The 15,591-nt window shown below is 43.8% G+C and overlaps 2 protein-coding genes across 5 annotated transcripts in view; both read left to right on the top strand.

Annotated features, from left to right (window-relative positions):
* The first annotated feature begins 516 nt into the window (after positions 1–516).
* On the top strand, positions 517–10,215 carry MPV17L (MPV17 mitochondrial inner membrane protein like). Of its 4 annotated transcripts, XR_006017641.1 has the most exons (5): positions 517–907; positions 2,257–2,327; positions 3,561–3,590; positions 3,744–5,387; positions 5,529–7,881. XR_006017641.1 is itself a non-coding variant. In XM_042037854.1 (4 exons), exons 1-4 carry the CDS (start codon positions 607–609, stop codon positions 8,491–8,493), a joined length of 486 nt encoding a protein of 161 aa, XP_041893788.1. In that variant the 5' UTR covers positions 517–606; the 3' UTR covers positions 8,494–10,215. The 4 variants fall into 4 exon arrangements, 3 of the variants coding, with proteins under 3 accessions (XP_041893788.1, XP_041893785.1, XP_041893787.1); XM_042037854.1 differs by lacking the exons at positions 3,744–5,387; positions 5,529–7,881 and adding an exon at positions 8,410–10,215; XM_042037851.1 differs by having other exon boundaries at positions 3,744–7,881.
* A 3,503-nt stretch (positions 10,216–13,718) lies between these two features.
* Positions 13,719–15,591, top strand: part of BMERB1 (bMERB domain containing 1) — a 47,392-nt gene continuing 45,519 nt past the window's right edge. Inside the window, exon 1 of the mRNA XM_042037183.1 lies at positions 13,719–13,917. Within this exon, the coding sequence (XP_041893117.1) occupies positions 13,812–13,917 (106 nt within the window). The 5' untranslated portion in view covers positions 13,719–13,811. The remainder of the gene's footprint in view (positions 13,918–15,591) is intronic.

Below are 15,591 nucleotides of genomic sequence, written 5' to 3' on the forward strand. Positions count from 1 at the left end.
GGCACTGGTTCTGCATGTACAAAGCTGTGTACACGAGTCTCTTGAATCACCTCACATCACCTGTGGCTTTCTCCTCAAGTTGTCTCAGCAGCAGAGGGCAAAGCAGAGGAACCCCACGGGCTGCTGCTGCTCAGCAGGTGTGCATCGGCCCTGCTCAGTCTGCAAAACAAGGGCAAAATTGAAAAGAAAAAGCCATAACCTACTCGTAAGCAGGCAAAAAGGAGATGATTTTTAAAAGATAATAAGGAAACAGTGCCTAGTTTTCACTTGTTTCTCAATAGCTGCAGCACTAATGCACAGTGACCCCATGGTACTACTTAGACCAAAACCCAGGCGACATAATCACTGCCACTTTCGGGGTGAATGCACAGGCGCTACAGAGGCGAGCCCACGAGCTGGCGCCCAGCTGCCCTGCCATAAACCGCGGGTCATCCATCACCCACCGGGGCCCGGCACGGGGAGCCGGCCTTTCCTGGCAGAGGGAGCGCTCCGGGGCCGCGGGGATGGCGAGGCGGCGGCGGGGCCGGGGCGGCGGCGGCGGGCGGGCCCGTGGGAAGGAGGAGAAGGACGAGGAGGAGGAAGAAGAGGCGGAAGCGGCGGCGGGCGATGGCCGCGGCGCTGCTGCGCGGGGTGCGGCGCTTCCCCTGGCTCTGCAACGTGCTGCTGTACGGGGGGCTGTTCGCGGCGGGGGACGCGGCGCAGCAGCTGCTGCGGGGACAGCCGCCCGACTGGGCGCAGACGCGGCGCGTGGCGCTGGTGGCCCTGGCCTTCCACGGCAACTTCAGCTACGTGTGGCTGCGGGCGCTGGAGCGGGCGCTGCCCGGCCGCCGCCCGCCCGCCGTGCTGGGCAAGGTGCTCTGCGATCAGCTCCTGGGCGCGCCCGTCGCCGTCCTCGCCTTCTACACGGGTGAGTGCCGGAGGCTCGACCGCAGAGCCCCGCAGCGGCAGCGGCACCGCATCGCGACCCGCGCCGGGCTCGGAGAGCGCGCACCGGCAGCGGGACTCGGCGCCCCCGGGGTGGGTGGGTGGGTACCCCCTGCCCGCCCGGCGCGGCTCCCGCACCCCAAAACGCCGCTGCCCGGGCGCTCGGAGGGGGGGCCGCGGCCGGAGGCCCTGCAGACCCCGGCGGCTCTCCCCGAGGATGCTTGCGGGTACCGCGGGCGCTGAACCGCCTGTGGCACTTCAGGGCTTTCCATGAGGGGTGCTGGACCAAAGGAGGCCTGCCCTGAGCTCGGTTGGGCACGTAGTTTTTAATTAACAACAAAGAGTTCAAAGCACCTTCAAGGATTGTAGCATCCATGTCTGTTTGAACTGTTCTGCTTAGTTCTCAGCGTCAGCTGTCTCATTTTCCAAAACACAGCTGTAAATGTCAGGAAATGCCATAGTTCAGCGAACCAGCTTCTGCTGTGAGAGTCTATAGAAACACAGCATGCTACTAATGGCTAATCTCAAAAGTTAACAAGTAAGAAGATACTTTAAAGAAGTCTAGTATCTATTTCAGAAATAAACATGAGGGAATAAGAAAATTAAGAGGTGAGACTAATGTAATTAAATTATCTAATTTAATTCAAACTTCATGTGGAAGAAGAGTAAGACAGGTCCTCTTTTTGCCTGGCATTGTGAGATCTGTATTCTATGACCCCAACAGGGAAATCATTCAGTTTGTTTTTGAAGAGAAGTAAAAAAAGAAGTCAAACACCAGATACTTCCTCTCAAAATCTTAACTATGTCACAACTTAAGCTGAGAATTGCCCAAGGACCAGAAGGATCGGAAGGACCACAAAGGGGATAGTAGAAGTCCCTAAACTGGGAACCAGTAAAATAATGTATCCATTGAGCGATACCGATAACCTCAAGGCATGGGAATACCCAGAAAAATCCCAGAGTCGGACTAAGGAGCCTCTGCTTATATGGTAAATGCCTTATTCTGTCTCTCATGGGTGTAAAAGGTGCTTTCATCCTCTCTGTTCCACCACCACACCACTGGTGACTGGTATGGCAGAGAAACAGATGCTGCACCACCTGTACACCCAGTATATCTCAGCTGATCTCTGGTGTCAGTGCTAGGAGTCAAGTCAACAGATGAGATTTCTTGTAGCACTGTTAGGTAGTTAGAATGGTATTTTTTGTAACAATATCAGCTTTTCTTCCAAAGATATTACAATATATTTAGAGAAGGGTCTGGGATGTCATTGAAAAATGTGAGGATTTAATTGTTTGCTTTTTTTCTGATTATTGTAAATATTTTACCGCTAGGTATGAGCATCCTTCAGAGGAAAGAGGACATCTTTTCAGACTGTAAAAAGAAATTCTGGAATACATATAAGGTGAGGCAAGCAATTTGCTTATCTCACAGCTAAGCAAAAAAAAAAAGGATAAAATATTTGAAATATTCCTTCCTCCAACCCTCTTTTTTCACTCTTTCTTTCACTCCATTATTTAATTATGTGTAGGAAGCTTTATGTACCAGCAGCCACGTGAAGTAAAGGCAGTTTGGGTTCAGCAGTGTTGCCAGATGAGTGAAATTATGCCATTTTAAAAATGTACAGTGTTTATATACATAACATTTGCACCCAGCTCTGTTTGACTGACAGCCCTACAATACAACAATGATTCAGGATTTTTTTACCTTTTGTCTTAAGAACTACCCACACACAGTGTTTAGTTAGTGATACTATTGGAAACACTTTTATGCACACCTATTAAAATCATTAATTACAGAGACACCTTCTTTGATAATAATTTTTAGCCTGTACTTTTCAGTGAGAATTTTCTCACTTTCAGAAACACAACCCCTTGCTTTAAGAAGACTTTGCTATAAACAATTGGCTTTGATTTGCATTTCTGCATACACAAGACAAAATTATCTGTGCACTTCAGAGCTCAGCAAGCTGAGAACATTAAAGGTTTCTCAGATGCAAGAAGAATGATGGATTAGCAGGAAGAAAAGTAATAGAAGAAGAAAATGTGATTGCAATGTGAATTTCTTTTCACAGTATAGAACTATAAAGGTAGGATGGAAAAGGATTATTTTTATTCCTATGGAAGATGATTCTAAAAGCAGTCCCACTATAGCCTATCAAAACATAAGGTTTCTATCAGCCTTATGTTCTATGAGTAAATGATCCATTGATTTTTCTAAATATGCCTTATGTGTATGAGTAAGTAGAAGGAGCATTGCAAGTGTGAAAATATAAATAGTGTTCAGTGGTATTTTTCATTAATGACTGAAACAAATGTTCACATGTTTAAACATTTGTTCACCCATCTGGTAAATGCGCTTATTGTGTCTGGTGTCAGATGTCTGTGAAGACTTAACTGTGCTTAGGGTTTTTTATTTAAAATGAGTTAGAATAATGTGTTTGAAAAACTCACAGCAGAGGCTCATGAAGATGATTAGAAGTTTAATATGGCAACCTCTAGGTTAAGCGACTCCATTTGTAATTGAACAGCTTTTATTAACTTCACTCAAATATGTTTCAGTCATCACTAAATGTGGAAAAAATGAATCTTAGTGGTTGAAATCAGTAAGAATAACAAATGATTCGTTTTCCTTTCAGACAGGACTGATGTACTGGCCTTTTGTGCAGGTGAGTTCTCAGGGTAACTCCGTGAGCCTTTCTGTGCCATAAAACCTGGTCCTGTGCAGCCACATGGTGTCTGACCCCAGGAGAAGCAGTAGAGTTGTTGGGTGTGTAACAATGCCTCGAGCACTAACTGAGCTCTCTCTCCTTCCAACACAGCTGTCAAACTTCATTTTGATCCCAGTTCACCTGCGAACAGCTTACACTGGGCTCTGTGGCTTTGTCTGGGCTACCTTCATTTGCTTTTCCCAACAGAGTGGAGATGGCACAGCAAAGTCAGCATTTATGTGGCTCCAAGGAGAGAAGGTCAATGCAGATGAAGAATCATCAGACAAATAAGAACTTTAGTTCTGAACGCATTTTAAATTGCTAAACTGAGTTTGTGAAAGTCAGTAAATCACACTGCAGCCTCATTGTTGTGTTTAAAATAAGCAGTTATCTCAACATTTGGTGGTTAGTATAAGCAGTGGAACAGTTTGTCTTTGTGCCTGTTTATTTTTCATAAAAGAGGCCAGTTGTATATTGACATCTAATTATTTTCATGCTGTCAGCCCATCTCATCTGAGAACAACTGACTTACAGGGCAATGTAAGCAGTTGCACATCATGTCAGACTGCCTCACTGGGGAGAAATGTTAACTGTAATTTAATTTTCAAGCAACTTGTAATTGCTAGAAAAAGGAGAATAGAACATTAAATCATCAGTTGTCGGACTTGACAATTGTTATCAATGCAAGATTACTTGCAGAACAAAATTTAATGGATTCCATATCTAAAAAGTGGCATTGAATCTGTTTCATTGAGAGGAAACGTAAGTGCTATGTTTGTAGAGCCCACTTTTCTATGGGGCCAACTTCTTTTTATTTATTTATATAGCAAATGAATTATTTCATAGAATATACAAACCTGAACTATATTTGTACATGTTTTATCTTAGCTAGGAGAATAAAGACAGCTTTGGTCAGAGTCCTTTGGGGTGGATGCTGCCCATTGACCCTTGGGGTCAGTCATAAGCAGCTCCTGCACAGTGGAACCCCCCTAAGCACTGCAGAGAGTTTTTGTTCTGTGTGCAGCCACTGCTTCCTTTGCTCTTCAAGGGCCAAAGTGTTGAAGAATACATGAGGGTCTTGACTCCTCCACTCTTTTCAGCTGTTTCATTATGCTGAAGATATAATTAAAATCTTGAAGAAAAAGAGCACAGGAAGGAAGGTAACATGAATGGCAGAATCCAGCTATATATATATATCAGGAACTTCCATTTCTTCCTTAAATGGCTTTTAAACATTCCTATTCACAGAAGACACTGGGTAACTATACACAGGAGACTAGGAGAAGGTGAAAATTAATTATGGATCTGTTTTGTCAGCTTGAGGATCAGGTCTGGGTATGGGTATTTTTTAAATGTGCATATGTATCTCAGAACCGGAACTGTGCAAATTTCTGTGATTGCAGTAAGTTGAAATCAGACCAGTAAAGGAGCCCTTGCTAGATTAGAATGGGATTTTATGCCTTGAAGTTACTGAATTGTAAGCTTGAGAGAGTATCTGATTGAATGGGTCTGATTCTAAAGAGAAGACTCATCCCTCTGTTACAACAATAATAAACCACTTTGAGGAATGTGTGAATTCCTCAGTCTTGTCTAAATAGTGTACCAAAGCCTGCTTAGGCTATAAATATACATTCCTTTGGCCAGCAGCTGTGCTACTTAATATATTGGTAACAATTATTTGTCACTGTAGGAGCCCAGTGCATCTTAGCTGAGAAAGGAAAAGGGATCATGCAAGCACTGCCCAATCTATTTCAGGTAAAATCAACTTGTTTAGCATAACCCAGTAGTCAAGCATGATGCAAAGTGCCCATATGGCTTTGACCAGAGGACTGCATGAGGGGGGGAGGGGGTAGATGGCAGGGGGCTGCTTTCACAGCCTGTTTTGCTGGCCGGCAGGTGGAGGAAGTACCTTCCCTGTCAGGATGGACAAGTCACTGCAAATCCATCTTCAGCTGCACAGGCAGATGTGGAAGAGCACACCTGCCTACAGCCTCAAGGTGGAATTCATTTTAATTGACTTTTGACACCTGTGGTATGGACATCTCCAACTTGGTTAATTGGTTTAAGCTCTGTATGATGAAATGTGCACTGTAAGAGCCCATTTCTCTCCATCTCTAACATGGAAGCTCATATGACTGGCTGCTATGTCAGTAGCTTCTTTGTAGATGCTTATATTTGGTGAGTTGAATTCCCCTGCTGGATGTTGCTGCATGAATCACATAGTGTAAATTGAGCAGTCCTGATGTTGGACATCCCAGGAGGAGTAGAAATCCACAGAGGAACTAACTGCATTTTGTCAGTCTATTTAAAAAATGAGTGAACAAATGCTTCAGACAGCTATAGCTGTTAAACTCTTCTTGTGCATATAAAGTCCTCAGGATAAAGAAGCAATTTCAGTAGTGGCTTTTTTCTGTTCATATTTTTGGGATCAGACTGGTATTCTGAATTCTATTTAGTAAGAGCTAAACATTTCAGGTAAGGTGTGCTAATGAAGTATTTAACTTTTTTTTACAGATGCTATTTATTTTTATTTCTGCTTGTGCCTTAAGTGTTTAATGATTTGTAGCTGTCACTTGGAGGAGGGAACTGGAGAATAATGTCATTACAAGGAGAGTGAAATGCTGGTGGTTTGCTGTAAGCAGTATGTGATGTTTTGCTGTAACTCAGAGCAAAAAATCTTTCTTCATGGGTATGGTTGGTAAAGCTTAATCCCCAGATGAATCAAGAATTTATAACTCATGATCTGTGTAATTCTGATGCCTTTCTTCATCAGGACTAACTAATAAATGAAAGATCCATCTTTTATTTTAAATGGCTTAAAAGCTTATACAAGCTGTGCTTTGTTGCTCTCTGCTTTTGTGCTGCCAGCTTTTTGCTTGGGAATTTGAGCTAAATGCTGCTTTGTCGTCAAGTTTCTCTGGCTGGGGAGTTCAGGATTTCTCTCCATCTTTCTATTACTTGAAGTACAATTCTTTCATGTAATGGAAGCCTGTGGCTCTTATATTTCAGTAGACTTTAAATCCTGCATAAGCCTTTCACTTTCTCTGTTTTTCTTCTTAAGGCACTTGACAGCTAAGTAACACAAGTCCCTTTTCACATCAAAAAAATTGTGTTTTTTTCTTTTAATTATGAGCACTGATTGGTCTCACAAACATTTCAGACCCACATAATGCAAAATAATGAAGCTGTGTTGGAACAATTTCTCAGTGTGCATAAATTAATGGACCTTCTAAAGATTTTCTTCCTCTGACAGTTTAGTCTGAGGACCTAATCCCTTAGTTGTTAGAGCCTTCATTATTTCTTGATACTTTTTTGGCTTAGAAGATTAATTTCACAGAATAACAGAATGATTGAAGTTGGAAAGGGCCTCTGTATGTCCAGCCCAGGTCATCTAGTCCAGCCCTATTTGACACATGTGTAAACTTTTGTTTGCTACTTCTAGCAACTCACTAATTTTTTTGGGGGAAAAAAAATAAATAAGAAAAAGTCAGGCAAGATTTATCCTAATGTCTCTCTGCTACCCTTTGAAAAACAGTCATAAGGGCTTTATGACTGTTTCAAGGAATTGCACTGATCTTACTGCCAGCTGAACATGCAGATTTCCACAGGATGAACAGAATTACACATCACATAGGTGCTCAGGAAGGAGCAACACACTGCCAGTAGCTATTGGGCCTGCAGTCAGGTGATCTTTTTATGCCATGGATCCTTTCTAAGAAGAAATGGGATGAGCAGACATTTGTATCAGGTGCAGCTCCAGCTCCGTGTTATTCTGGATGGCTGTGGAGATGTGGAGTCTGAATTTGATAAAATGAGAATTTCAAAATTTATTTTTCTACTGCAAATCTTTTATGTAAATGAACCTTCTGTGCTTACTAGTGTGCTAAATACATCCTTCTTAGAAAATTCACCAGAAGGCCTCTGTCTTTTTCACACCAGAAGAACCCATCCAATAACACAGCATAAAATAACCAGTTCCTGCTGCAGCAAAGGTGAAACTGCCTCTAGTCTGTTACCATATCTGATATGCTGAGTTCTCTTTATAGAACAACCTTTGAAATCTATGCAGCTTCAGCCTTCCAGTTTTCTGCTGTAAGTGCCAGTGCTTCCTGCTTGTGCTGCTGCCTCTACTGCTAGTGCCAATCCAGTGAGATGTGCAAGAAATATTTGCATTTTACTAAAATAATGAACTTCAAGTTGACTGAAATTGTCTATGTTTTTGCAAAGGCTTAATAAACATTAAATGCTGGTTTTTGGCTCTGTCTGTCTTTAACTAGTAGGTGTATAAGCAAAGGCAGATCGTATGTAATGTTCTCATGGTATCTTCATGGACCACATGCAGCTAAAAGCTCAATTTGATGTCATAGATCTTAACACAGCAGCAGAGTAAAAACTAAGCAGGGATTATTCACTCCCTTTAAAATGCTGTTACATACATTAAGTCATCTGCCATTTCTGTACAAATTCAGAACAGAATTAATAAATAATATATATGCAGAAGGAATGGAGGAATTCAGGTAGGAAAAAGATATAAACTTTTCTAGAGTACAGAGGTTAGAAATGGGATCCTTACTGAAGGACTTCACTCAGCCTAGTTTGTGTGAGATACTCTTGGGAAGGAAATGATTCAGAAGATTTGAGGCTGAAGGAAGTAATATATTCCACAACTGGATGAGAAATATACCACGTCCATTCCATGCTGTAATTTTTTTGTATATTTAGAATGAGGAGGAAGCTTTATGGAAAGATTTCAAGTTGAAAAAATTCTGTTTCACAGACTTCATGGCCAACAGTGAGAAAAAGGATCACTGAATGCTTGGGTAATGCAAAGCAAGGATTTCTTCCTGAATCAAACCAGTGATGTTGAGTCCAATGCCATCTTCTAGGAACTTATCCAAAGACTTCAAGTAACAGAGGATCTTCTGCATCTCAAAGAAATTATTTATGTGTTCTTATGAAATTTTATTACCTACCCACATCAACCTAGCCTTAACATTCTAATAAAATGTTACTACCTTTCTGACAAGATTTAAAGACTTGGTACAGCAGGCAAAGCACCTTCTTTGTGCATGTAGTGGTAAGCAGAGTTTTTGTTTATTCCTTGGATAACTGTAATAGGTTTAGCTCTGTTAGCCCTTTGCTATATCGTTCTTGAAGCTCATTTGCAAACCCTTTTTTGCTGTGCAACCACTAATTTAAAATGTAGAGAGTAACACTGTATTAATCCCAGCGACTTTCACATATGCCTCAGATAATATTCTTTCTATCTCTGCCTAATATTCCTGTTCTTAAACCGCTCAGGGCTGTCTGTCCTCTCTTAATGTCCAAGTTGCACTGAGAATTCACATGCAATTGCCAGTCCACCATGTCTGAAGTTACTGTAATCCATTTTAAACACGAACAAAGAATGCAGATTACACATCTGTATGTGTTGCATATACTTTTCAACATCATCCACCCTACCAAACACTGCCTTCCCTTTTTTTGCAGTTTATGAATTTAATGTGGTAATGCCTGAAAGTCTTGCACCTTGTGTCCAGATAAAAAAAACAGACTTTAGTGTAAAGAATATAATAGAATGTATCATTCCCCTCTATGCAACACTAGTAGCAATTACACCTTTTTGTGCTGAAAGAAATCTTGGACCCAGAAAAGCCTAATGAGGTGTGAAGTATGGTCAGAAAAGACGTCGTTAAGGACAGCTCTGCTGTAGCAGCAGGTACATCAGAGAACTTCAGAAACTGAAGAATGGGTGGTTTTGTTTGCTGTGTTCAGGGAAAATCAGTTATGAAGTGGGGCTGTAAAACAACAGGGGAAAAATGACATCAGGTCAGTGTGCACACACTTGGGGTTGTGTAAGCAATGAACAGGGGACACCTATGCAAATGCTCGCCTCTGCCAGAAGACCTTAAAAATACAGTCACCCTTTTCCATTTTACACCCTCAAGACTGATAGAATCAAAAAGAGACCAAGAGGAAGCATGGATGTGTAGCCTAGTAGGTAGTTCAGTCACCAGAGATATCGGGAGAATGGGAACTGACTGGGAATGAGAACTGTTCCCTAGTTCTGTTACTGTGCTTTATCCACTTAACAACAGAACTAAAATGTATAAGCACTCAGATGGCTGTGATAAATACAGGGTTTGGCCCATATGGACTCAAAGCATGCACACACAGTTCTGCACTACATGAGATCCTTTATCTGTGGAGGAAGTGTCAGCTTCATTCTGAATTGTGTGCCCTTTTACAGGGTGTAACTTGGTGGCAGAGTAATTTAAGTTGCAACTCTTCCCTGGAATTAGTGTCTTACTGATAACTAACATGCACTTAGTGTATGCATACATAAGAACAAACCCTCATTATTATTTCTTTGATTTGTCAGGATAGCAGCTTTCCTGTCATTGCACAAATATTTTGGAAAGAAAATACAAGTTTTGATGATTTCTTTTTCCACCTCGAGTTGTTTTCTCCTGTTCTATGCTGGCCTGTAGAAATCTACCTCGGAAAGACTGGTCCCCTGTGGTATTCTTGTTCTGCCATTGCTTACACCTCTCTGTGAATTAAAAAACACCTTTACTTACTACTGAGAGTGTTCAGCTGCTTCCATTTCATGCATCATATATTAGTTCTACATCTAGTTCAGAATGGTCATCATACAGTAATGAATTATTTTGTGTTCATAATTACATCTGATACATCACGGCAATTATGCATACAGTGTTTAGCTTACTGTTTGGGGGCAGAAATTGGCAAAAAAACCCAATGGAACACAGGTACAAATATAGAGAGAAATTCAAGTCATAAAGAAACCTTTCAGAATTCAGGGCAGTGACTTTATAGCTTCCAGTTCCAGTGAGAGGAGTAGTGAAATGGCCCACAGAAGTGGACCTGCCTGTTAGGATGCAGGGGTAATAGAGCATGTACGCTGCATACGGACATGCATCAATCAGCAAGACACTGGCACAGTCGCTTTGAATGCCTCACAGCTTGCAGGCACTTTTGAGCTCTCTGTGTAAAATGCCAACTTGTGTAGGTAAAATGGAAGCTTACAGAAAGTCACCTTTACAGTTTGGACCATGGTAAATGAGAAAAGGCTCAGGCCCTGAGAGAGCTGTGCCTGGGGCTGTGTGCTGCTGCGTTTGCAAAATTTACACAGGATGTTTATTACTTCAAAATGGACATGCCCACATACACACTGAAATATTACTTGTTGCCTGCCGTGTTTGCAAGTCTAATAGCCCAGACCAATTTATGTTGACATCTAAATTTACTGAACTCAAACATCTGTTTTTCCTTTGTAGCTATGGACACCCATCACTGATGCAAAAGCCACCTGCACAGTGACTCACCTGCACAACAGTCAGTCCAGTCATACCACTGGACGTGGCTCCAAATGCCAAAAAAGACTCTTACATGGGCAACTTCACTACCCATGGTATTAGTAGCGTATCTGACAGATGCTATAACAGCTTTTTCTCTGGAATTTTTACCTTAAAAAGACAGTGAATGTAGAAAGAATTTACTAAGACAAAAGTAAAATGGGAAAGAAAAGAGTTTAGAGAAGTATGTTTCCAAAATCTCTAGTTTGGTCACAACTACAGCTTTTGAAGTGTGCAGATTGTTTCCATTCTTTCTACCAGATATTTATGCCCTGACTCTTTGCTGCTGCATCTCCCGAGTTTGTGCTGTGTGTTCTGACCTTCTGCACAAAAAAAATTAGTTCAGATAAATCTAAGTCACGTCTGCCATGGGGCATCTGTGATGTCTGACAGAGGTCAGAGAGCAAGAGATAGGAGAGTGGATTTGCCAACTATTCCTGCCCAGCTATAGCTCCTGGTGGCAGGATTTAGTGAGAAATGGGAACTGAAGCCGTCAGGGAAAATGACTGTGAGAGCGAAGTGCACCTCCATTTCTCTACCAGGCATTATGTTAAAAGCAGTGAGAAGAGACCTGAATTTTTGTATTTTCTGCGTTAACAGTGCTTTCAGCAGAAGAAAACCAGCCTTCATGAGTAAAGGAATGCATTTGTAATTTATATTGCCAGGTCCACTGAAAGACCTCATCAGTAGGAGAGAAATTTAATTCCACTGGCAAAGGCAGCAGCAACAATGCTCCAGAGTCACAGTAATAAAAATCCTGATCTTACATTAGCAAAATAATTGATACATAGTTAGGCCCTACTCTTGCAAAAACGTTTGTCCAAATGACCTCAGTGGGGCGGCTTCCACACACCTGCTCTTATGTGCAGCACTCTATTGAACTGGACCCTTACTGGATTTTGTGACTTTTCAAAATGAGCAGGTGAAAACTTCCTAGTTACAATAAATCACCTTATATATTCTTTGCTTTATGTAAGTAAATTCTTAGCATCCAAGTTTCTGACAAGTGGGTGTTTTTCAGCCGTACTAACAAAAGCAGTGCTTTAAATATTCAACTATTTCTAGGATCACTCCTCCATCTCCTAAACAATGCACTTGAGTTGTAATTACCTAAAAAACTTGAAAGGATGGTTTGAAATTAAACAGTCCTCAGATCCACCAAAAATTGGCCCTTCTCCCCAGTCAGACTTTTTCCCTTAGTCCCACTCTCATTCAGATCCCAGATGGACTCTTATTCCTCCCACATTTGTGTTCCTCACTTCTACCAGTGAGTCAGTCCAGCCCACCCCAGCAGGCAGCTGCACTGTCACCCAAAATCAGCTGTGCAGAGTCCTGCCACCAGCTTTTCTGCTTGACTCACGGCTCTGTTTGGGCTCCATCTCTAAAGGCCAAAACCAGTGAGGATGAGGCACTGCAAAGTCAACAAGAGCTGTTCCAGCACGTCTGGTGCTCAATTCATGGCATATCTCTGGGGAGCACAGCTGACAGAGAAAAACCAGACTTCCCTGAGGATGTCCTAAAACTGTCCAGCTCATCTTGTTGGCTAATTCCAATTCTGAGGAAGACAAATAGAGAAATCTTCTGTTACAATTTTAAAAGCAATGTGGAGGTTTTCTCACCTCCAACACGTGAAGCACTCCTCAAGCAAAATTGTTCACACAACAGCATCAATGTGCGCCTGTCCAATTAGTAAGTGTATCACTGAACCCAGAGGTGGTATTTTTGAAGTGTTGATGATTAAGGACAAGACTTTGCAGGCAAAGGTAGATGACAAACAAATCAGCTTTCTCAGCATTGACCCAGAGTTCCCTGTAACTCTTTATAAATGAGGCAAAAAGGTTTGCTGTGGGGCACTGGACAACCTGTCCAACTCCTGCTTCATTGTCTTTATGTCAGAAATTATACACTCACAGTAAAGAGCGACGTGATCTCACTGAGAAAGGTAGTCTCCAACTGTAAAATGCTGTTCACGGATTTCATCTATATAACCTTCCTTACAATAAAAGAAAAAACTTAATAATAACAATCATAATTACCACACTTGTGCTTCCTGCAAAATCATTTCCTTTATTCCCAGCAGGCTGCATAAGCAGCAAAGCTGCATGCTGATGAAAAATGAGAAACACAATATCGCATCACTTGTTTGAGTGCTGTTCTCTGGCTTGGGGCAACGTGATGCTGGAATGAGTGCCATTCCAGTCAGTGCAGGACTTTTAGGAAAGCCAAAGGCTGAATGCACAGCAGCCTGAGATGTGTTAGACTGCAAAAGCCATGAATGGCTGTGGATGTTACCATTATTTCCCAGCTGCTCAGGTCAGAAGACGTGCTCAGCTCTGCACCGGCCACAAGATCGACAGTCCTGGCAGCGAGCGGGTTTGCGAACTCTCGCCTGCCCGAGTGGTTTGGCTACGCCAAGGGGAGCGCAGCCCGCAGGGCTGGGCAGGGCTGGGCTGGGCTGGGCTGGGCTGGGCAGCGCTGGGCAGGGCTGGGCAGCGCTGGGCAGCGCTGGGCAGGGCTGGGCAGCGGCACCGCAGCGAGCCGGGGCCGCGGAGCTCAGGGCAGCACCCCCGGGGCGGGCAGTGCCCACCCGAGCAGAGGTAGGGCCGGCCGGGCGGGGCGTGTGTGCAGCATGTGCGAGCTGTGACACAGCTTTGTGTCGCGACTCGCCCGCCCCAGCCCCGCACTGAGCATGTGCCGGAGCCCCTGCCCGCCCCCCGCCCGCGGGCCCCGCGCCGCGCACGGAGCGCCCAGCCCCGCGCAGAGCCCGCGCCGCCGCATGGGCTGAGCGGAGCCCCCGGCCATGGAGCTCCGCAGGTCCATCTCAGCCAGCGCCGAGGCCGAGAGACCTATGCGGCGCTACGGGGCAGTGGAGGAGACGGAGTGGAAGGCGGAGGCGCTGGGGAGAAGTGAGTGGGGGCCGCGGGTGCGGGTCCGGCCGGCCGGGGAGCCCCGGCTGCGGCGGGGCCGGGCGGTCCCGGGTCCTGTTGGCAGGGCGAGGCCACCTGGGACTTCTCGGGGAGGAGGGTTTGTGTGACCGTTTTGCCCTCTGAGGCTGGTGCTTTGCTTTGAGGGCGCTGTGCCGGGGACGCACAGCTCGTCTGTGCCAGGGACAGGGCGGCTGAGCCGGTGCGGCTCGGGGCGCTCCAGCCTCTGCCTGCGGCACGGGCGGCTCGTTCCGCGCACCGAAGCGATGAGCGGGTGGCCGAGGAAGGATCACTGGGACGTTTGCTCTCCCCCGTTGTTTAGTAGGTGGGATTTAGTATAGGGATTTTCATAAATATTGGTAGTCTTTAATGTTTCACATTAAATGTCTTTAGTTTAAAGACAACTAAATGTTGTTTAGTAGGTGGGATTTAGTATAGGGATTTTCATAAATATTGGTAGTCTTTAACATGTTTCACATTTGGAAAGCACAGATGACGACCACTTTATTCCCTCGTTATCTCAGGCAGACGCTACAGCAAGACGGCATTTAATTCACACCTTCAGTGGTTTAACTGAATTGATGAGCTCAACAAATGTTCTGTGCTGGGAGAGCTTTCTTGAAATCATAATTTTCTGGAAAGCGGCAATTGACATAAGCTGTCCAAAGTGCCAACGGAAAGAGTAGTTAAAAAGACACATCACTGCCAATTCACATTATCCGTGGGACCTTGTTGTCTCTGAGATACCAGCTATTATTCTTCTATTGGCAGAACTATCTTCTTTACAACCTAATAAGCCTGCAAACCCCTTATAATTGTCCAGGTAACCACTGAGGCAAGAGATCTTGAAAAGCTAGTCACAAAAACTGTACTAGACAGTATCAAGAAAAATATTTTCTAAGTTTCATCAAGTATTTGATTTGGCCACAGGAAAAAAAAACTTTGTGTGCTATCTGTTGTGATGATTTCAACTTGGCTGGTACTGGAGTTGCTGATATCCTTGATTCCCCACCCATCTTTTGATCGTGAAGTTTCACGTGGATGGTTTTAAACATGGCATGGCTTTGCAGCACCTTGGTAGCAGATTTTAGCCAGTGCATCTGCTGTGTTTACTTTTCAGAGACTGCTGTGTTCTGGAATGATACTTCACCTCTAGCTTCAGTTTTTAATGGCTATGTTATTGTCTACCATATGCTGATGACAGGGTGTAACTCTCCCAGTGACGCTTCGGTTGCAGTGTTGGTTTTGTTGCAGTGCCTGGCATAGATTCAGGACTGAGAAACTCCACACTTTCTAAAATGGAATTGAAGACTTAAATCACTGTTGACTGAGTTGGTTGAGTCAGACACATGCAACAGTTTTGCAGGTTCTCTGGCACGATATGGACGTGCTTTTCTTGTTCTCATAACCGTGTCTGGTTTTGTTCCAGCACTCAGGAGCTGAGTGCACTGCAGCACTTGTAATAATAATAACAATAGTAACTGGTATCCCGAGGTGCCAGGAAAGATTATGTCTTGCAAGCTTTGGACAAAAGATGGTCTGTTTGGCAGAAGGCAATGTGCAGGCTGAGAGGGAGATCTGATCTGCTCAAAAATACGTATTCAGCATTGAGCTGCCACCCAAATCACAGCTTGACACCCAGTACCAGAGTGGGCT

This window comes from Corvus kubaryi, unplaced genomic scaffold (genome assembly GCF_017639235.1).
Source record: "Corvus kubaryi isolate FWS band 111438036 unplaced genomic scaffold, C.kubaryi_AGA036_p1.0 37387, whole genome shotgun sequence".
Classification (NCBI taxonomy): Eukaryota; Metazoa; Chordata; class Aves; order Passeriformes; family Corvidae; genus Corvus; species Corvus kubaryi.